The sequence below is a fragment of the Otolemur garnettii genome, unplaced genomic scaffold, assembly GCF_000181295.1.
Source record: "Otolemur garnettii isolate 467f Iridium unplaced genomic scaffold, OtoGar3 scaffold00029, whole genome shotgun sequence".
NCBI lineage: Eukaryota > Metazoa > Chordata > Mammalia > Primates > Galagidae > Otolemur > Otolemur garnettii.
Window position 1 is genome coordinate 10485877 of NW_003852424.1, and position 23811 is coordinate 10509687.

General features: G+C 42.7%; 1 protein-coding gene across 1 annotated transcript in view; it reads left to right on the top strand.

Annotated features, from left to right (window-relative positions):
• Nucleotides 1–23811, top strand: part of AGBL1 (ATP/GTP binding protein like 1) — a 581937-nt gene that overhangs the window by 284585 nt on the left and 273541 nt on the right. The window contains exons 18-19 of the mRNA XM_023512636.1: nt 4915–5044; nt 17502–17633. Coding sequence (XP_023368404.1) covers nt 4915–5044; nt 17502–17633 — 262 coding nt within the window. The remainder of the gene's footprint in view (nt 1–4914; nt 5045–17501; nt 17634–23811) is intronic.

The window sequence follows — 23811 nt, forward strand, 5'->3', positions numbered from 1 at the left end:
TCGAACCCACCACCCTTGTTGTATGTGGCTGGTGCCATAACCACTATGCTATGGTCGCCAAGCCTCAAACCTTGTTTTAAAGATTAAAGACTTCCTAGGGATGGCCTGCTAAGGCATAAAAGGTAAAGCTGATTATGTGTATGTGAAATAATCAAGGTAAAAATAGAGACTGAAGATTCCCAAGCCAGGGTTGAGTACGGCAGGTCCACCTAACAATATTCAAAGTCAGTGTACAGCAATGCAAGCCTGTTTGCATCAGGAATTCTAGCTTTGCAACACCTCTGAGACTGAGGATCCAGACAGGGTGATCAAACATTCAGTTTACATTTGCTGAAGGGTTTCCTGGGAGGCAGAAATTTCAAGGCTAAAACTGCAACATGCCTAGAGAAACTGGATGTTTGAACACATTTGTGGATACAATATTTATCCTAAAGTAGACTGTATTTAAGCTAAAGCTTTACAAAAGAGGAAAACTAGTTGGATCAAATGTTGCACCTGTGAATACCAAAAGGAAGTAGATGATTTTGCTCTGTAAATTTGAAATTTCCAGTGGGGGGAAAAGAGTCATCCCTTGGTATTTGAAGGAGGCTGGCTCCAGGATACCCTTCCCCCCATCGGCAGATAGCAAAATCCATCCATGTTCAAGTCCCTTGTTAAAAGTGGTGTAGGAGAGTCAGCCCTCCATATCCGTAGACATGGAGTGACAATTGTGGCAATGATCACCATTTTATTCTTCCTAGAAGCAAAACGGGACTTCAAACTCTATTTGAGAGATGACTGCTTTTCAGAAATTATAGGCACTGAATTTATTGCCAGCCATTCATAGCCATCCATCTGCTAATTCTCTCCACATAGAAGGAGCAGCTGTCATTTCAGAGACGCTATAGGAGATAATAAGACGGGGTGCATTTCATCTTCAAATGCTTAAAACAAATCCCTGGGAAGAACAGCAACAATTCCTGTGACTGCAATGAATGTCTGATATTATTAACACAAAATGCCAAATGGATTTGGATATTGGAAGCAATGGGTCTGGTGTAAAAGGAAAGACACTCAAGTTAGGTATAGTATAGATCATAATAATCTATGCAATTGCATAGATATAGGAACTGCCAAGGCCATAGACACACGCAGAGGTGCTGTCAGAATCATAGCCACACATAGATTCCTGAGTAGAAATACAATCAAATGGGCTTCTCCAAACCATACAACCTATGGATACCAGTGGAATAATTCATTGCCACCCTACAAGACAAACAAACAGAATTTGCCCCAAACTTAGAGCTTCCCTAATGTTGATAGGTCTTGCATGGATCCAATTTCTCTCCAAATTTACATCCTTAGATAATCTTAGATGACATCCTCCCCTCTGCAGTATTCAACAGCCCAAATTCCAATCAGTGATCTCTACTTATTATTCTTTTGTATTTTTTTATTAGATGAATTCTTTTCTGTTTGGCCTACTGCCTCTACCCTTAAGTGTGCTCAGAGCATCTGTTGCTTAAAACTGTGGACAGCCTCTTGTTGAAGGCCCTCGCTAAGGTTGTTCCCCCTCACATTCTCCCGACATGTAACTACCTGATTATTCTTCATACAGAAAAAAGTTAGGATGAGGTAAGAAACCAATGAACATGGTCAAAGTGGTGTGAGGCATCACTGACCATCTCAGATATAGATGAAGATGTGGACAGATGTGGATACAGTCACTGACACAGACACAGGTGCAGTTAGAGTCCTACAGATATTTCTCCATGGAGATATATAAAGTAGGTATTGTTTCATTTGAGCTTTAAAATAAGCCGGGGAGGGAATTTAGGCATCTTTTTCCCCCCCACATTCAAGAATGGTGACTCTCAAAGAGGCCCCAAATAAGTCCCATACCTGGTGACAGCTGGGAGTTGAAACTGGGTCTTCTCACCCAAAACCTGGGCCACTTTTGGTTGCAGTACAAATTTTTATTGTTTCTCTTTTTGGGAATCACAGTCTAGGATTGTATTGCTGCTACATGGTAACCCATAAGCCCTTTCCTGTAGACATTGCCCCTGAACTTGGTTTCTATGGAGCATGGGGAAAGAGGACATCGCGAGAGCTGATGCAGAATTGCTGGCGATGGGACACATGTAACACTTGCATTTTTACAAACAGAAATGCTTTTAAAAAGCCGCAGCTGATTTTATCACAGTCAATGTTACAAAGAAAAACAAATCCCCAGCGTTGATGAGAATTCAGGTCAAGGCAAGGAGAATCACAGAACAGTTAAAGATAATCCCGAGGCTCTGGGATGTTGTGCCTGCAAATATGTTGATTTGAGAAAAGAAATTCCATTTAAATACAGCAAATACGCTCAGAAGCAAGTCTGGGCTGCTTGTTCCTCCCTGTTGCTGTTGGCATTAAAGGTCTACGTCATATTTTGCCTTTGTCCTTGGCCGCCAGGCAGAACAGAGAAACTCTGTTTCTAGATGTTATTGCTATCAAAAAGAGGAAGGGAGGAATAAAAGCATGGAAAGAACAAGAAAAGGTAGAGAGGAAGAGGCACAAAGTCTACCATATCTCAAGTCAAAATATTTTCATGGAGAAATTGGGTTTCCAGTGAGCTGTCAGGGGTTCTGGCAAGGAGCAGGGGGCTAATATTTAAAGACAATTTCAGAAACAGGGAGATGAAAAAGTAGTGCAAGGAAAAGGCTGATCTTTCTTTTTTTGACCTCCAAGGTTTATTGAAAATTGTGTTAAAAAATGCAGAAAATAAATCTGCTTCTAATTTTAAGACTAAGTGTATTCATTCATCCCAAGTTATTTACTCAACACTGGTTTTGACAGTTACTATCTTAGGATTTTGATGGTGACCAGGACAGTGTTCTTGCTTCCAGGAAGATCCTAGTTTAATAACGAGGGCAAGAGAAGTAAAAGTGAAAACCCATTCAAGATGGCTTTATAAAGACTCTGATCCAGGAAACTTAGGATGCCATTGCAACAAATAGCAGTGGAATGCAACAGCTGAGAAATAAAGGGAAGTTTGGCGTGGTTGTGGAGAAAAGGGAACACTCCTACACTGCTGGTGGGAATGCAAACTAATACGTTCCTTTTGGAAAGATATCTGGAGAACACGTAGAGAACTAAAAATAGACCTGCCATTTGATCCTATAATTCCTCTACGAGGTATATATCCAGAAGACCAAAAATCACACTACAATAAAGATATTTGTATCAGAATGTTCATTGCAGCCCAATTCATAATCACTAGGTCATGGAAGAAGCCCAAGTGCCCATCAACCCACAAATGGATCAATAAAGTGTGGTATATGTACACCATGGAATACTATGCAGCCATAAAGAAAGATGGATTTTACCTCCTTCATGTTTATATGGATAGAGCTGGAAAATGTTCCTCTTAGCAAAGTATCCCAAGAATGGAAGAAAAAGTATCCAATGTACTGAGCCCTACCTATGAAACTAATTTATAGCTTCCATAGGAAAACTATAACCCAATTTTAGCCCAAGAATATGGGGAAATGGGGGAGGGAGGGAAAGGGAGGGGGGAGGATAAGTGGAGGGAGGGTGATTGGTGGGATCACGTCTATGGTTTTTCCTATAAGGGTACATGTAAATCTCTCTAAATGTAGAATGTAAATGTCTTAACACAATAACTAAGAAAATGACATGAAGGCTGTGTCAACCAGTTGGATGAAAGTATTTCAAATTGTATATAGAAACAGCACTCTGTACCCCATGATAGTATTAATGTACACAGCTATGATTTAATTTAAAAAAAATAAAAAATAAGGGGAAGTTTCCCTGCTGGGTTGCCCTCTTGAGAATTGAATAGGTAGGGATGGATAGAGATGGGGGAGTTCCAGCAGGGCCAGCAGACACCATTGCTCGGAGGGAAATGTGAGCCAACCCCATTGAGATGAAATATGGAAGGATGGGGAGTGCTGGGCAGAGGAGGGGAGTGTGCTGGAGGGCTAGTGATGGAGATGAGTGCTGATCCTCCCAGTCTGCGGCACTTCGCCTCTTAGCCCTGTAGGGTAAATACCGTCTCAGCAGGCCTGCTGCGAACCTCCAGCGACCTTCCCCTGTGCATGGTCTGCACTGGTCATTCCTGGGGGGCTTTTAGGATCCCTCTACTGACAACTCAGCACCTGTGTATCCTCCCTCTGAATTGTAGTCAGTCTTATCTGTCACTCAACATCTGGGTGACTTTTGTAAAGTAACTCAGAACTTTACAATGGGAATATTTTCATTCCTAAAATGAGGGATTGTATGATTTTGAGGTCATGTAATCTTTGAAAAAGATATAGTGACTAGGTAAATGTCATGCTGTCTACGTTCTGTACGTAGCTGAGGAAGGAAGCAGGACACTAAGGGACGTGCATAAGGGTTGGTGGCAAACAGACCCCGTGGGACGCCCAGCTCATAGTTAAGTGGTCTCAGGCCACATGTTTAGTCATTTCTAAGCCTCAGTCTCCTCACTGGGATGTGCTGATATGTACCTGGCAGAGTCACTGGGCCACCTGGAGAGGCATGTATCACAGATAACACACCAGCATGGCAGATTAACCTCAGCTTAGTTATTTGTAGGACTGAAGGTCCCAGAGACTGGAGAAATTTATTAGATTCATTCTCAATGGGTGTACAAAGTGGAGAACTACATTTCTCAAACTTCATCTTAAAACTTCGACAACCCACTGTACTAAGTCAAATACGTTTTCTCGTTCTTTCTGAGGCCGTGAATAATCCTGACACTTTGGGAGCTCACAGGACGCATCTGCAGCTTTCTGGTGTCTAAAATTCAACCATTTGGGCACAAGTCACGGGGAACTTATATTCGCTAGTTTAATTGTCTTGTGAGGCTTTCTTTTCTCAAGCCGCTTCCTTCTAAATGTGCACGTGTTTGTATGTGGTTTGTTTCTGCAGTCACAGATGCTCACTGAGAGGGGAAGATCTGAACCGACAGTGGCTGTGTCCCCGTGCCTATCTCCAGCCAACCGTCTACCACGCCAAAGGGCTCCTTCACTACCTCAGCAGCCTTGGCCTGAGTCCCGTGGTGAGTCACTGGCTTCCCCCTGCCTCCGCCCCCTGGGCTGATTCCTTTTACTTTCCAGGAGGCAGATTATACTCTGTCCAGGCAAAACAAAGGTAAAGGGCAGAGACCTGTATGTGGCATGTTCTGATGGGGATGTGCTGATTTCCTAGGCCTGCTGCAGGGACCTGCCACAAGCAGGGGGGCTTCAAACAGTAGAAACTTAGCTCACTTTTCTGGGGGCTACAAGTCTGAAGTTAAGGTGTTAGCAGGGCCACGTTCTCTCTGACCGCTCCAGGAATGAGTCCTTTGCTCTTCCAACTTCTCATGGCTCCCAGTGATCTCTTGCACTTCTTAGCTTGTGGCAGCAGAATTCCAATCTCTGTCTGTGTCTTCACAGGGCCATCTTCCCTCTGAGTGTGTCCGTATCCCAAATTCCTTCTTATAAGGACATCAGTCGTTGGATTAAGGGTGGCCCATATTAGTTTTATTATATCTGCAAAGATCCTATTTCCAGATAAGGTCACAGTCACAGGTACCAGGGACTAGAGTTTCAACGTATCTCTTTGGGGTACACAACACAGGCAAATGATCAGTTCAATACCCATTGGTAAAACCTGGGCAAGAAATTGTATTTTGTCTTATTACTTAGGCTTTTGTTTTTCTGATATTTCATTTATTGAACAAGAAAGGAAGTGTACAAAACTATTGAATGGTATTTGGAAAAACCTCTATGTGATTATATTCATGTACAGCTAATACTCATTATATTCCAGAGATGATTCTGACACTCCTTCAGGTTCTCTGCTCTCCCAAGCCTCTGCTACTATACAACTGATAAAAAAAAAAAAAGACTATTTGTAATCATTGGACTTGGGTAGAGATAAGAACAGGGAAATGGTAGCAAAGTAATCATTCTACATATGAAAATGCTCATTTATTAACTACACACTGTGAACACACCTGTCTGTAAAACCGTGGAGGGCGTGTGTCCAAATTCAGAGTCTTCACGTAACCTAAGACACTTAAAATAGGGTGGGGAAACTCACATATGGGCCAAATGATCCCTTATCATTAGAATCTGCTATGTGATCACAGATCACCATGTTCAACCAGTATTTGTTGACAAAATGGATGCATATGTAACGTAGAATCTTGTTTAGTTAGATCTCAAAAGAGATTAAGGAAAGTGATTTATGTGAGGTCACCCCGACGTGTGTGGCAGAATTGTGATGTAGTTCTGATGTGCTTTTCTACCCTGAAACTCAACTTCTGCTCATTATTCATGCTGGAGAGAGTGAATAAGGCTCCTTCAGACTAGGCTGAGGTTCGGTGCATTCCTAGAAGGACTCACAGAACAGCTGTAATGCTCACACATTCAGTTTATTACAGTGAGAAGATCCAGATCAAAATCAGCAAAGGTCAAAGGCGTAGATGGCAGAGTTCTGGAGAGACAAGGTACAAGCTTCCAGATGAAATGTATAAACAGTACTTAATTCACCGGCAACAATGTATATTACCAACTAGGCTCACCTTAGCCTTGGTGTCCAGGCTTTTATCAGGGTCGGTTACATAGGCACAGAGTGCCCCACATGGCTAACCTTAGTTACTTAGTCTCCAGCCTCTCCAGGGGACAAGCTGATACCTCAGGACCCAAGACTCCCATCAAAGATCACATGGTTAGCATCAACTACCTGGTATGACCCAGGTCCACACATAAAAAGAGACAATCTCTGGCAGAATATTTCAAGGAATATTTATAATTTTCATTTTCCATGAACCAGTTAAGGAGCAGATCTTTCTATAGAATGTGGCAGGTTTGAACACCCTAGACTTGCTGAATTAATTCTTTATTACACAGAAAGCAAAGCTCATTCTTTCTCTTAAGGATCCTGGTTCTAACTGGTTACAAAGTACATATAATATTTTCATGTTGATCTTATCATCCCCTGATCCTAGTAGGTCCTGCTACTCTGCTGTCTGCCCAGGAAGTGAGCTCACTGCCTGCACTGCAGGGTCCCAACCTCATGGTCAAAACTTGGAAGAAGCGTGTCTCTCGGAGTAGGAAGCTTTTAGGCTCCAAGAGGAGAGAGAGAGAATCTTAAATGAAAAGAACTCCCTAACTGGTACATATTTAAACACACACACACACTCTCCCACAACAACACAGGATTCCTCTCTGCTCTGACAACCTCTAATTGAAGAGTAGAACATTTATTTTAAAGCACGACAGGTGAAAAGCTTGTTTAAAAATATAAATAAACATTAATTAGCTATAAACATGACAGCCACAGACTCCTTTCCTGCTGGGACCATCTGAGAGGTGGGTGAGGAACAGCTGAGTGCTAAATGCTATTCACAGTGTTACAAAGCTCTCTAATGGGCTCGGCGTCACCTTTTAGTTAGCTACAAAGCTCGTTGCATCAGTCTCCTGCTAGCAGCACAAGTGCTGCCGCTGCTACTCACTCGGCACTCAGGCCCGTCTGTACCAGGAGGATTGCTAGGGCAACAAGAGTGACTCTTGGGCTGTCTGACAAGATGAACTGTGACTCTGCTCAACGTCCAGCTCTCACTCACATACTTCTGAAGCACTGGGAGGACACTTTATGCTTGCTAGGAAGTCTCACTTGTTGTAGATGCTACTTAGTCATTTGCTCAGTGGTGGGAGGATTAATGTGAAATTCCAGGACCAATGGGAATGTGACTACTGGGAACTTTCAAATACCAGAGAACTCATTCAGTTTCTAGGCAATATGGCGATACTCACTGATGGTTCCATCCACCCATCCAGGCAGTCGTCCCTTTGTCCATTGTCTTACATCATGTGTGTGAAATGGCTGGGCTAGCTGCCAGCAATATAAAGTCAATTAAAAAAAGTGTCTATTTCTTTGAGGAGCCCACGGTTTACTTTAGTAGAAAGTAGAGTCAGGTCTGCAAAGAAACTAGTGTGGTACAAAATACCAAGCACTGTCAGGAAGGCCCACGGGCTGACTTAGAGGAGCAAAGATGAGGGGTGGAGTCGCTTTCTCTCAGATTGATGGAAATGCCAGAGAGCGTGACGGTGACAGTGGAGCTGGACTTGAAGGGTGGGCAGGGTTTCCCTGGGACTTGACTCTAGTAAGACTGAGAAATACTTTTTTCCTCAAAGGCTCTCTTAGATCTTCTGCTTTGTAAAATTGGAAATCCAGGGAGTTTTCTACGTTTGGGGCCACTGCATAACACAAAAGAAAGGAAGTTTTTATTTAACAGGTGGCGACACTCGTGCCCCAGAGGACTTCTGCTGACTCCTTCCCTGTGTTCTTGAACCCAAATTTTCTGTCTCTTTTGTTTGTGAGAGAGTTTAGATCTTGGATCCCAAAGCCCAAACACATAGAAAGTTTTGATGTATCATTCAGCGTCAGTAACCAAAACCACAATTAAAAAAAAAAAAACCCAAAATAAAGAACTACTGACCCAGTCAGTCCCATGCATGAACCTCAGAAACATGCTGAGTGGAGACGCTAACGCCTGCATACGCTAATGCACCCATTTATATAAAGTTTCAGAGCGGTAAAAGTAATTTATGAAAATAGAAATTAGAGAAGAGTTGTCTCTGGGAAGAGGATTGAATAATAAAGGCCAGGAGGGGTGCCGGGCCTGTAGCACAGTGGTTACGGTGCCAGCCACATACACCAAAAGTGGCAGGGTTGAATCCCGCCTGCGCCAGCTAAATAACAGCTAAACAACTGCAACAAAAAATAGCCAGGTGTTGTGGCAGGTGCCTGTAGTCCCAGCTACTTGGGAGGCTGAGGCAAGAGAATCGCTTAAGCCCAAGAGTTGGAGGTTGCTGTGAGCTGTGATGCCACAGCAGTCTACTGAGAGTGACATAGTGAGACTTTGTCTCAAAAAAAAAAAAAAAAAAGGCCAGGAGGGAACTTTGTAGGATACTGTAAATGTTCTATATCATGATCAAAGAGTTAGTTAGGCCAAAACTTACTGAACTGTATATTCAGGATCTGTGTCTTTCATTTTTGGTACACAGTTATCTAAATACTGAAAATTAAAAACAAACCAGTGAGAGGTCAAGGTGGGAGGGTCACTTGAACTTGGGAGTTCAAGACCAGCCTGAGAAAGAGTGAGACCCCATCTCTACTAAAAACAGAAAAATGAGCCGGGTGTGATGTTGGGTGCCTGTAGTTCCAGCTACTTGGGAGGCTGAGGCAGGCAGATGGCTTGAGCCTGAAAGTCTGAGGTTGCTCTGAGCTATGATGCCAAAGCACTCTATCCCGGCAACAGAGCGAGATTACGTCTCAAAAAACTAAAATTAATAAAATTAACTAATTAAAAATGAATAAACCAAAGTCCCAGAGATTTGAAATGCAGCTAGGAGACAAAAGGGGCTCCCCAAAATGAGACTGACCGAGATAGAGACATGCAAGTCAAGTGAAGGGAAAACATCATTGTCGGGACAGAGTAGAAAGGTCGGGGAAGATCATCTCTTCAGAAGTCAGAAAGATCCAGCCAGAGAGAAGGCAGGTAGGCAGAGAAGCCCAAAGAAGCAGGCAGGTGCTACAGTCAGCGAGTGGGAGCGGGAGGCATTGAATGTGCTTCTGTTTATGAAGCTCCCCGTAAAAGCCGGGAGGCAAGGCTGGTGGCAGACGGGGCAGGTTGGGCACGGCTGGTGGCCAAGGGGGCAGGTTGGGCACAGCTTCTGGAGTGAGAGGAAGCTCTTAGGCCGCTGTTGGCTCATGGGAAGCCACGTGCACAGCTGCTTCTGAGCTGCCACGTTGCAGCTGGCCTGGCCCTTGTGCTACTGTAAAGACTGGGGGCTTCAGAATTAGGAGAGGCATCGATTCCCATCCTCTCGGCTCCCCTTCTGCGAGCGCGTGTTGGTAAAGGGATTCAGTGCTCTTTGAAGAGCACATTGATTTCCATTTACGACTTGCACAAACTGGGCTGCCTTCTGCCAGGGGACAGGGCGGGCATACTTTGGTTTTGTCTTTCTCTGGGGTCCAGAGGAATAGAATTTTTAGCTACTGAAATGATTTTCCTGGTCTTATTTTGTCCCTCTGGCCTATGTTTTATAGTTAATCAGCTTCTTTTAAAGGAGGGACGAAAGGAGAGAGAAGAAAAGGGATTACATGTCCCTTCCTGTAACTCTCGTCTCCAAGGGCCTCAAGCTATTTTATACACACTATTTTATCTCAACTTTATTCCTCTCAAGTGGTAGAAGAACAAGTGTTATTTTTGCTTATTTTTGATTGACTCATGCCAAGGTACTAAATCCAGCATTTCACTTTTTTAGCACTTTATGATGTGGTAAGAAAAAAAAAAAACCTTGGTGCAGTGGTTGGGGGAGGGGATAGAATGCCCACAGAGGTTCTAGGTGAAACAAATTTAAATTTTATTCCATATTCTTTTATTTTAAATTGTTTTCATGCTATTTGAATAAAGATAAAACAGTGCTTCTTTAATATACCAGAAACCATGCTTTGTGTGTATTTTTACTGCTGCAAATAATCTATATTTAAGTGAATTGCTGAAGTTTCTCAGATACCCTTAGGTTGAGAAGCAAAGGGCGTTTATTTTCTCGTCCCCTTGCTAGTCTCTTCCGTGTAGTGTGTGTGCATTCCAGGAGCTAAAAATCTGGGATTTTCCATATGCCAGAAAAAGGACATGTCAGATTTTTCAAAGAAGTCAAAATAAATCCTCTATTTTTATTTTAGTTTATTTTTTCCCAGGATGAAGTGAGGCAAGGAGGTGTGGATGCAGGGGAAAGCGGGAGAGCGGGTGCCTGGACTGTGCTGCCCTCCAGCCTTTGGGAAGCTGCCTCTGTGCGGAGCTGGAGGAACCGGGGGGGAGGAAGAAACACCTGGATCCAGGGCCAGAGGCCATAAGGCTGTTGTTCTCCGTGAGGGAGGGCCAGAGGTCGAAGCAGATGCAGGCACCTAAGGGGCCTGCGTGTGTCTGCGGACTGATTAGTGAGTGGAGAAGGTAGCAATGTGGCCGAGGGCACTGGAGGTAGGGCTCAAAGTTCTGGTTCCAGAAGGGGTGAGGGTTGCCTTGAGCAAAGCACGGTCCAGCCTCGGACACTGAGGCAACCAACAGTCCTCCAGGATAGGAATGCAAATCAGGTAACAGGGCTAAACCCAGGCAGGCCTCCTTCCCTGCACCGGGCCAGCGTGGCCATGGGTCGCGCCCCAGCCCTCCCCAAGGGTTTACCCAGCCAACTTGGAAACCTGTTGTAGGTAAAAAAGCCTAGTCTAGACCCCGCCTTCTGGTGACAACAGGGGTCCCAATAGCCTTGTGCTCTGAATGAGCCTAACACACAAGAGGAATAGATGAATGCTCTACACGGTGCCTGCACCTGGGAGAGACCACGGCAAAGGGCTCACCAGGGACTGTGTGATGGTGACACACAGGTCACCACGGCTCTCCCTTCGATGTGTAAAACCCAGGAAAAGGAACAGTTTCAACCCCTGAGCAGCCTGCCTGGAGCCCACTGCAAGTGGCCTCTCACTGTTAAGCCGACTTAGGTGTTAAGCTCAGGGAGGGAGGCCTGGCCAGGGGCGGAGGGTAGACACCCCCTGAAATGAGGCCTCGGGGGTCAGTTGGTAGTTCACGCTTAGGTTCGCTAATAGTCTTATTATAGCGCTCTTCATCACCGATAGAGCAAACGTTTTAAAATGTTTTGTTCTGGAGAATTTTGGAACCAGACTGGTCAGATTGAGGCGTAACATCCCTGGCTGATGGGGAGCCGTGGGCAAGCTGCCTGACCTCCTTCAGTCTCCCTGTAAAGCGGGGAGGACACCCTCCCTTCAAGGCTTCGTATACCGATTACAGGTGTGTGTGCAACTTAGCACAGCGGCCGGCACATGCCAGGTGTTCAAATAAACAGCAGGCATTAAAATTATTACTCAGCAGAAGGTGTTAGATGCAAAACAAAGCCTCCTAGCAGGCTGCGTGGTTTTTGTTGATTTACATGGGCTCTTTCAGTGTAATAGAAATATTTTGGAAAGAAGGATATTATAAGACATAACACTGGGATGGCAGAAAACCTGTTCCAGCATTTTACAACATATAATAAAAGGTCCCACAGTGGGCAGTCTCACAGAGTCGGTTACTGGTGCATTCTACTGAGTTTAATGTGAAAATTGTCTCCTCAAATTAGCTGGAGGCAGCGAAAACTTCCTGTAAGGACGTGCTGCTTCTCTGGGGCCACGCTGGAACTCTGGCCCACGATGGCCCCATGTAAGTGAAAGTCTCTCACTTTGGGAAAGGGAACAAAGCGTGAAATCGCCTTTCAGGTACTTATGGGAATAGATTCCGCACGTGTCCCCCGCCGTTAACCTCAGCCGTGGCAGGATACTGCTGATAACTCAGATGAAATGGTTATAGAAAGAGTATGGCTGCCGATACAAAGGTCCAGAAAATGGGGTCTTGCAAAACCCGGCTCTCGGAAGGTAATTGAACATGTCACCGATATCATTTCCTTTAGAGAGATGTTAACTCCACTCAGGAACTGGGCTGCACGTCGCCCGCACGCCGCCTGCACGATATTGTGCACAGGCTGGAATCTCCCGGGCTTTGGAGAGCTTCGGCTGGTTTAATTGGAAGCGTTGCTGTTTGGGGTTTCTATCACATTCTGCAGAATGTGTCTCCCCCTGGTTCCAGCCTCGCCTTCATCTTCCTATGGCAATGGCATAAATAATGCAGAGGTTTGCTGCTGGGAAGCAGGAATAAGACCCAGATGTCAGGAATGGAAAACACAGCGGCTTAAAGCTGGCAAATCGGAGCCGTAAACACACTCAGGATAAGTGAGCCATGGGAGGGGAGGAGCAGCTGAGGTAGGTGTGGCTTGAGATGAGAGTGCTAACCTCTGAAACCAGGGGCCAATTCACTTGCAGAGGAACCAGCATAGGACCGAGGGAGGGAGAGGACCGCAGGGGAGGCCTATGAACTGCATAGCAATGTGGTTGTGATCAGCCTCTTCGCTGAGCAAGAAAAGATGAAACTCACGTTTGCATGAATTAAATTAACCTTGCAGTTTAGCCCAGACAAGAATGGATTGGAAAAGTTCCTAGGGAGATGTTTAATCCATCCGCACCATATACTTTGCTGATGAAGAAACTGAGGCCCAGACAGGGTGATCAGTTTAGCCAAGGGTCAGAAGTTCAAGAGTAAGCACTCCAGCTCAAATAAAATTAAATGAAACTACATAAAACCTTCACGTCTGCCTCTCTTCCCACGCTCCTCTTCGCCTTGGAGAAAAGCAGTCACTGCTTAGTCGCTTAATCCAGAGATCCAGGTAGGATTCTTAACCTCTTCTTCCCTGAGACTCTAGATCCATTTAGTCTCCTAACTTCTGTAGATACTACTTCCTTACTCTCAAAAAACTTCCTTTCTCAACACCCTTGTATCTGCTGCCTTAAGCTCGGTTCTTGCCATCTCTCTTGCCTGGTCTCAGTCCCGCCAACCTTAACGTTTGTTTCTATTCTGATGATCCACCAGGTTGCCCGTTGCTCAAACACTTTAAAGCTCCTTCACGCATCTTCAAGAAAATGTCTTCTTACGCCCTACAGTGGCATATAAGCTCATTAATCATTCTCCGTGGCCCACTGCTAGGCATACCTGATGTGTCTGCCTTTTACTCTACGCTCTTGTGCTCTTATTCTAAATTATTGCAATTCCTCAAACCCATAGGCCCTTCTTCCCAATTTTCTATTTGCTTCTATGGTTTTTACTCAGTAAGATTCATCTCACATATAACCTGCCTTGGTAACCCCAGAAACACCACATTGCACACCTTTAGGCCTGCTATTCATTTGGAGAGCAATGTAAATGCTGCCCCCTAGAGGTGTGCAGCATGCCCTTATTTGGGTTCCTGTACTTACCTCTACCTCAGCTCTTTTCTTGCTGTGTTACAATGGCCTGTTGGTTTCTGAGAGGCACAATAGTGAAAAGTGTTTTAAAACATTGCCTCTGGGTTAGGGCAAATTGGGGTTTTAAAAATCTTCTTAATAACAGTGCAAACGTGGGCAAGTTACTTATTTTATTTGAAATTCAGCATTCTCAGCTGAAAAACGGTCATAATAATAGTACCTACTTCATTGCGAGATGATCTGTATTATGATTCAGCATAGTACCTGGAGTCTCCAATAAATTAACCATTGTAGCTATTATTGTTGTTATGGAGAGCAGTACTGTGTTGTATTAAAATTTTAGTTCCTCCTGCCATACAGGAGGCACTTAGTTAATATTTGTTGTATCAAATGATTAAGAAGCAAGCTACACCTGTGGATACTAGAGTGTCCTAATTGGCCCTCTTTCCTACTTAGCTGGCAGAGAATTTTACTGAGAGAAGTATAAGTATAAAGACTTTCAGTAGAAAGAAAAGGCTTCCACAACTGAAACAACGCGATGATTGTCTTGTAATTGCCCCCTGCAATTTGGAGGAATACATGTTTCTTATAATTAAGAGGAATTTATTTTTAGGGACATCATCTGAGCAACAAGCAGAATGATGTCTCCATTTTCTTCATTCGGAATCTGCAGAGGCTCCGAGAACTCCCAGGGCTTGGCCGTGCTCCTTCCTGCAGGTGAATAGGTCTATAATTTGTCATTTACCTCAGCTTTCAGAGTTTGTGAGAATCAGAAGTAAAAAGAAAAACGGCGTCCTTTTCTCTAGTTGAATTCAGCATTTAAGGAGCGCCTGTCACCAGGTAGGCATCCCTTCTGGCTTCCTCGGGAAATCTGTTGCTAAGACACTGTCTTAATTTGTTTGCACACTTTTCATAAGCACAGTGGCTGTTTATTCACAGAGAGAAACTGAGGTGTAAGAGGCAAAGGCAGGGAGAAATCACATCAGCAAAGGATTAGACCTCGAATAATTATTTTATTGGTTCCTCTAGAGGAGAGTTTCTTTTTCTTTTAAGTGGCCAGCACAATAGCATCACCTGGGGACAGCTTAGAAATGCACATTTGGGGGCCTCACCCAGACTTACTTGAATCACAGCATTGCTGGGGTGTGGCTCAGCATCTGTTTTAACAAACTCTCCAGGTTGCTCTGATGCTTGTTAATATTGGGGATCCACTGCTCCCAAGTCGAGAATAGAACAGAACGTCATTGGAGCCTCGCAGGTCAGTTGGAATAGGAACTGAGGAGACTAGTTTTGAGCAGCTGGGAAATCCTGTGATAGTCTCTCTTGGGGCAGGTGCCTTGAAAGAGAATGCTGATCTGCTTGAAGACTCATATTGCCTCCAGATCTCATACCTAAAATTAAATAGCAGTCTAATCTTGGGTGGTAACTGCACACTATGAGCCAGGGAGAAATAGCTGCACACAGAAAGAATTACAAGATGTTGGTAATATATGTCGCCAGAAACCTGGGAAACCCGTGGGAGTGGATTCTGAGGGTGCTATACTGTACTGGTAAGGGCAGAACCCAACGCTGGGTTGGGCTAACTTCACCGATGTGAGTGTGTGATCCAAGAGCCTGGATTTACTCTGCTAGCCTGATCTAACACCTTCACTGCTAGCTTGACTGAACCTTGTGCTCAACTGTGGCCCATGTTTAGTGAAGTCCAGATGCCAGAGCTGCCCTGGCCTGAGGTGGGTGAGAATATGCAAATTGTGGGGAAATAGACACTGGATTTATTGTGTGAGTCTTGCAAACCCCTCTCTCAACTGTGAGAAGCACTCCCTGCACTAAGCAGTGAGACGTACCTTAGTGAGGGGAGAGTCTTCATCCTTGGAAAATATGTAGCCGCTCTCTTTTGAAAGCCAGGTTTATAGGGGATGCTACCACCAAGGTAAGGGGGGGGGGTCTTTGATTTTGATGGAAATTATGAAATTCCAGAGTAGCAGAGGCCAAGTGGTAATACTTGAGGTTATTGGGGAGATGGTTGTTTCATCCAACCATTGTATGTAGGTGAGAAGAGGGCAGGTGACTTGCCTTTGTGGTGATCAGGAAGAAGCTCATGTAGAATATGGAGACTATAATGGAATCTCAGGCTAAGACTCTGGTACTGAGATGGAATAGGTTATTTGGGGGATTCTCATTTAGGGAGGAGGTAAGTATATTTTTTAATTTGGAAGGGCAGGAAGCAAATATTTAGACTAAAGGAACAGATTATTGTAACACTCGGCTTTTGTTCTATAATAAACCACAGAAAAAATAGAGGCTTAAAAACTGTGTTATTTCTGATGATTCTATTTTTTAAATTTATTTTTTGATCTTTTTTTTTTAATTAAAGCATAGTTGTGTACAATAATGCAATCACAGGGTTTAATGTGCTGGTTTTATATACAATTTGAAATATTTTCATCAAACTGGTTAACATGGCCTTCATGGCATTTTCTTAGTTATTGTGTTAAGACATTTATATTCTACCCCTAGTAAATTTCACTTGTACCCTTGTAAGATGCACCACAGGTGTGGTCCCACCAATTACCCTCCCTCTACCCATCCTCCCTCCTCCCCTCCCTTCCCCTTTCCCCTTCTTCTTGGTTTATATAATTGGGTTATAGCTTTCATAAGAAAGCCATAAATTGGTTTTATAGTAAGGCTGAGTACATTAAACACTTTTCTTTCCATTCTTGAGATATTTTGCTAAGAAGAATATGTTCCAGCTCCATACATGTAAACAAAACATGAAAGAGGTAAAGTCTCTATCTTTCTTTAAGGCTGCATAATATTCCATGGTGTACATATACCACAATTTATTAATCCATTCATGGGTCAATGGGCACTTGGGCTTCTTCCATGACTTAGCAATTATGAATTGGGCTGCAATAAATATTCTGGTACAAATATCTTTGTTATAATGTGATTTTTGGTCTTCTGGATATATACCTAGTAGAGGAATTGTAGGATTGAATGGCAAGTCTATTTTTAGATCTCTAAGTGTTCTCCAAACATCTTTCCAAATCTGATGATTCTAAATGAGAATCATGCAGGGCATTTGGGCGATTCCTCTCATCTGCCCCAGGTTGGTCAGGGCTGGATGGTTTAAGAGGGAGGCATTCACATGTCTAGTAGTTGGCTTTGATACCTGCTAGGTCACAAGGAATGACTTTACAGAGTCTCATCATCCAGCAGGTGAGCCTGTGCTTGTCACACAGCAGCTGCTGCACAGTTCCCAGGAACAGCCAGACAACACACCAACCCCTTTATAATCTTCAGCTTGCATCATATCTGCTCATTCTTATTGGCCAAAATATGTCACATGACTTCAGTCCAGATGCAAGGAGGGAAGAAATATACTTTAGCTACTGATGAAGACAGAACATAGTTCACTGGAAAGGGGCATGCATAAAAGGATGGGAAGTCTGTGGTCGTGTTTCTGTTGTCATGCCAGAGTCATCAGTAATCTTTGATCTTTACATGGCGGGTCCTGCTAACTGAACAGTTTCTCTATCTGAGAAAGCTGACACTTTAAACATTTCAGAGAGGGATGGATGGGACCTGGATTTATTTTCTCCTTTGATTGGCTCTTGTAGGTCTTCTGTGATTTCCATGGCCACTCCCAAAAGAAAAACGTGTTCCTTTATGGCTGTAGCATCAAGGAGACCTTGTGGCAAGCAGAGTGCACCGTGGGCACATCTACTCTTTTGGAGGATGTCAGCTACCGGGTGAGTCCCTGGGAAAGAGTGACACCCAAATGCCGGGCTCAGAGTCCTAACTTTGAGATCTCTGCCCCACCACTGGGGGAGTCAATACACATTTTGGTGATTTTAACTGTAGGGTTTTCCTGCAAGCAGGCTGGTGGCATTGGTAACCTCTCCACATTTTTGTTGAATGATGTCTTCCTACCTCGTTGCTTTGCTTTTTTTTCCCTATATGACGTGATGTAGTATAAAAGGCATGAAAATAAAAGACAGAAAACATCTCATTAATGCCTCGCTTTATTGTTAATAGCTGTGTGACTGTAGGTCATGGACATTACCTCTCTGGGCTCCTACTTAATATCTTGTAAAGCAAGAAGAGTGAAAACACTACCTCTGTCACACTGTTTATAGGAGGAACAAAATGATGTGAAGTACAAGTGGCCTAAATAAACGTGAAGGGATGGACAAATCCAAGCCATTGCAACATCCGCATCCCTCTGTATGAGCATTTTATAAAAAGCAGAGCATTAATCCAGGGAACCTTACCCTATTTTACCTGAGTTCCAGCAGTCAGAGCTCTACTCTTCCTGTGCAGAAACTACATAGGAAATAAAGAAAAATAAAGAATGGAGGACGTCTTCCTGTTAGAATAAAGAAAACCAGCTGTTGCTTCCAGAGAACCAGGAAGAAGTAGAAGAGGCAACGTTGCCCAAACACAAAATAAAAACTGGCGTCTGTTTTTAGAGAAAAATTATGATGGTACCCACATCTCCCAAATCTGTTACTTGGTCCCTGTCAGCTTCCTGTGTATGAGACAGCACCATCCCCAGGGTCAAGGGTGGCATTAAATGAGGTAAAAATCTCTACACTACCCTTTTACCTGGAAATACTTCCTTGTTCTCTGAGATTTTCTCCACTTTTCTTTACCTATGTCTATCAGAAGCAGATGGCTGCTGATAGGTGAGTGCCCTTCAAGGCCTTTATAGCAGAATCAGCAGCTTATCCTCAAATTTGTTCTAAGGCTCAACCAGAGGGATGGAAATAAGCCACATGGAGCTTAACTGCTTAATCTTACTTAGGAAACTAGTTACTAAAACAAAACATTCATCTCAGCAGCTCGTGTTGACCTGCATAAGATTACCTCTTATATATGATACATCTTGAATTTTAAAAATCTTACATGACGTTATCGAATCTTAAATATAGAGTCAGTACGTTTTTTTTCTTTTTAACCATTTTTCTAAGAGAAGGTAACAATATTCATGGAAAATCTCTTATATGAAGCTGGCATGAAGTGCAGCTGAGGCCAGGCAGCATGTGGGATTATAGAATGGGTTTCCAGCCTCTGTTTCTCTGTTTTAGTGTGTGATTCATATTTTTTAATTATTATATTTAACAAATGTTTTGGGGCCCAGTGTAGTGTTAGGTAAGATGAGGCGGACCGTAACTGAGGTAGGCATGCCGCAGTTTCTGCCGATGAGAATTAGCCCAGTAGTATTTAAGAGTCATGCTATTGAAAAGATTGCTCCAACCTGGACAGTTCTATTCATCTATCTGGTCCATTAGTTTTGGGTGGGCCAGGTGTCTGAACCTCAGTTTCTTCCCTTGTGGAACAAGGAAGTTAAAATTTTTAGGTAGTTTATTAAATCAAGTTTGTTGATGTCCTAGGGTTCCTTAAAGGGAACTCATGAGGCACTATGAGATATTTGGACATAACAAAGTGGGTAAAGTTTTGACCCCATTCCTCACTTTCAACCCAGATAGCTTTGGTTTGGGGGTTCCTATATAATTAGTCATGGTATCTGCCAGGAGTCAACAACCTGAGAGGCTGATTCCTACATTCCCATCTACAATGGAATAATTCCAACTATATTGAACTCCTAAGAGGCTTTTTTTCTGTTGGTCTTGCAGCATTAGTATTAAGGAGACAACTGTGTACCCTGTTATGTTTCACATCTACTCTGTAACATTTGTTCAGTTTCTGGTTATGTTGATATAAAGAGAGCAATGAAGCTTCTCAGTAAAACACAAGTATAAGACAGTAGAAAATTGTCAAATGTACCTACTTCGGGATTCTGGACATTGACCAAATGCAGGCAACAAATTGAGAAGCATTTACTTTTCAAAATTGCTAGAGCTTCATGAGATTGGCGGGGGTCTGTGGCCTTCTAACTGGGGATGCTCCCATTTGGTCATCAAGAAATGTAGTTTTACTAAAGCAATGATGGCACCCACCCCTAGCCAGACATTTACAGAAGACATCTTGGAAATGAGAGAGACTAAATTAGAAGTTCTAAGATAAACCCATTATACATTTTTGGATTATGGGAAAATATATATCTGTGCAGGGGAGACCTGTTAGGGTGTGAAGTTGGTGCATGGGTGAGATAGATTTCTCAGATGAAGTTAAGGATAAAAGGAAACACAAAGTTTATTTTACTCCTTATCCGAAAAAAAGGAGGGCATAGCACCAGACATAGGAAATAAGAGAGGTGCTGGCTCAGGGCAGCTGACAACTGGTAGGGGAAAATTTATGATCGTAGCCCAATTAATGGAATACAGCTGGGGAACTGCTGAGTTTATCCTTTTTTTTTTTTTGAGACAGAGTCTCACTATGTCATCCACAGTAGAGTGTTACAGAGTCACAGCTCACAGCAGCCTCAAACTCTTGGGCTTAAACGATTCTCTTGCCTCAGCCTCCCAAGTAGCTGGGACTACAGGCACCTGCCACAATGCCCAGCTATTTTTTTGTTGTTGTTGTAGTTATCATTGTTGTTTAACAGGCCTGGGCCAGGTTCGAACCTGCCAGCCCTGGTGTCTGTGGCTGGCACCTTAACCACTGAGCTATAGGCACCAAGTCAGTGTGTTTGTTTCTGTTTTCTGATAGCAGGTTGATAACAGGAATTAGGTTCTTCTTTCTTAGCTATAGATTTAGAGCAGGAGACCTCTGGTGCTATCTCTCCTTGAGGAAGCTGGGAAAACTTCCACCCTTGCTGCCAGCTCAGGAGCAGAATCAAGAGCCCAGAAAGAGACCCACATAACGTTGTCAATTGATCTTAGACAAAGGAGCAAAGGCAGTACAATGGAACAAAGATAGTATTCTCAGCAAATAGTGCTGGATATGCCAAAAAATGTAGAAATTAGACACAGACCTTATACCCTTCACAAAGATTAACTTCAAATGGATTATAGACTACAAAACTAGAAGATAATATAGAAGAAAATCTAGATGACCTTGCGCTTGTCAATGGCTTTTTGAATGACACCTAAAGCATGATATATGAAATAAAAAAAACTGACAAGCTTTATTGAAATTCCAAATTTTCTGCTCTGCAAAATGACACTGTTAAGAGAATAAGAAGATGAGCCACAGACTGAAGGGAAATATTTGCAAAAGACATGTATTAAAGGCCTGTTACCTATAACAACAGAGATTATATAAGAACTCAGAGTTTTTTTAAAAAAACACAAAAACTCAATAATAAGACAACATATGATCTAATCAAAAAATGGGCCAAAGAGCTTAAAAAGTACCTCGCCATGATCCAAATCATGAAATTAATGCATGAAAAGATGTTCCACATCATACATAATCAGAGAAATACAGATTTAAACAACAATGTGCTGTAATTACATACCTATTAGAATAGGCAAAGTCCAGAACACCAACAGCATCAAATTCTGGCCAGGATGTGGAGCGACTGTAGTGCTCATTTGTCGGTAGGAATGCAAAATGATATAGGCACTTTGGAAAATAGTTTGGTGATTTCTTACAAAATTAAACATGTTCTTAATCACGGAAGCCCGTATTCTCTCACTCTTTAATATTTACCTAAAGGAACTGAAAACTTATTTCCACACCCAGAAAGCCCTGCACACAGATGTTTATAGCAGCTTTATTTGTAATTGCCAAAAATTGAGAGACAATAAGGACAATGAAAACATCCTTGATGTGATGTGAGTGAATGAATAAACCAATGGTGGCATAGCTAGACAATGAAATATTATTCAGCTCTAAAAAGAAATAAAAAGCCAGGAAAACACATAGGGGGACCTGAAATTGATATCGCTACATACAGGATGCCAATGTGAAAAGGCTATATCCTGTATGAGTCCAAATATACGGCATTCTAGAAAAAACAAAACGATGGAGGGAGTAAATATGAAAAGATCAGTGGTTACCAGGAGTTTGGGGGGAAAGAAAGGGGGAAAAAGGTGTATACATGGGGATAGCACGTGGAGCCTGTAGGGTAGTGAAATCGTTCTGTGTGATACTGTAATGTTTGATACATGTCACTTACACATTTGTCCAAACCCATAGGATGTGCACAACTAAGAGTGAACCCTAAAGTAAACTACGGATTTTAGAGAAGGATGGATGGTATGCCGATGCAGGCACATCAGTTGCAGCCAGTGTGCCACTGATGGGGGGCATTGATAATGGGAGAGACCATTCCATACTCCCCTATGCTCCATGTATAAGAACGTGGGGTATCTATGGAAGACCTCTGTACCTTCCACTCAATTTTGCCGTTGAACCTAACATTGTTCTAATACAGTCTTTGTTCTATATTAAGAAGATACAAATTACAAAAGAAAAAACAAATTCACTTAAGCAAAAAAAGAGAGAGAGAGAGATCATTTAAATGTGAGAGTAAACCTTTTGCAACAGAATAAAACATGGACATATTAAAACTATCCTCAAGTATTCTCAATCACTTCAGTTGCAGTACATATAAATAGTGTGGGCATGTCTATTTAAGCAATCCCCTCAGGGTTTGGACTAGCAGATTCTATTTATTTTGGCAGATAATGATGTAGTGCCCTCTATGAATGACACACTTCTCAATGTGCAGAGATTTTCCAAAATGAGCAAGACTCAGGTCTGCCCTCATGGAACTTCTAGGTGGCCAAGGAAATCCAAGATAAACAACTAATATATACACAATAATTGCCATTGCAATGAACATTTTGAAGGAAAATAAATGGGGTGAGGAGTTACAGGGAGGGAGGGAGAAGAGTGGATATGAAGAAATCAATTAGGATTTCACTGAGGCAACTGCAGAAACACACATGAGAACAATACTCGCATTTCATTTTCCTTTTTCAAATGATCTGTAGGTCTCGAGGCTATGTGGAAACTTAGAGATCATAGTAAGTTATATTAATGATTATGTTAATCTATACTTATATAATTAACATCATATTATTCATTACAATATATCATTATTATGTTGTTAATAATTAACAATAGTTAATTAACAGTTACGTTGAACATGAAGAAAGTAAGTACCAAGGAGATTAACGGATTTGTTTAAAAATATTTTTTTCTTTCATATTCTCATCGTTATGCTTTTCTACCTTCTTTCCATAATTTGCCTAAAGCCTCACTGTTTGTCACCTAATGTAAGTAATTGTATATTGTGTGTTAGTTGTGCATATTCTGTCAACACTGAAGTGAGAAAATCCTTCTTGTCCTGGACTAAGTGCAGTAGTTCTGTTGACCTAAGGACTATTGGCTCTGAGTCCTCATCCTCTGGGGAGGAGGCCCAGTGGCCAGAGCCTCCTCTCTGTCAATCAGAGGGACAAGAGTCTACAGATGTCTTCTAAATGGATATTAAGTGGTTATAAATAAAATATTTTTACCCCAGGAAAAGGTGGGATATTTGAACTCAGAGAGGATGGATTTAGGAGTATTATAATTCTTTCAGCATCAGATTTATGGCTGAAAGGATGAGACTAACACACTCATTTTAGCAATTATATACTGGTAGGAAACAAGTGAACTTTATATGAGCTCCTGCTTAAGAATCATCACCGGCCCCTCTGACCTTCTGTTTCTTCTGCTAAGAAACAGTGACACTGACTGGAGTCACTCTTTAAATTTCAGTCCCTGTGAAATCTGTGGCTTTTCATAGGCTCAGCTCCTCAGTGTATTGGACAGTGTGTGCACACATAGTACAGGTCCACAGCAATGCGGACAAGTGGACTTGGAGATCATGGTCGTAGGTGTTGGCCAGGCTGGCATTCGGATCCCTTTCGGGCCACTTTATAGTTGTGGGAACTAAGCTATTTATTTCTAACTTTTCTTTCTTTCTTTCCTTCTTTTCTTTTTTTTCTTTCTTTTCTTTCTTTTCTTTCTTTCTTCAGTTTTTGGGCTTCAGTTTAGGGCTGGGTTTGAACCTGCCACCTCTGGCATACG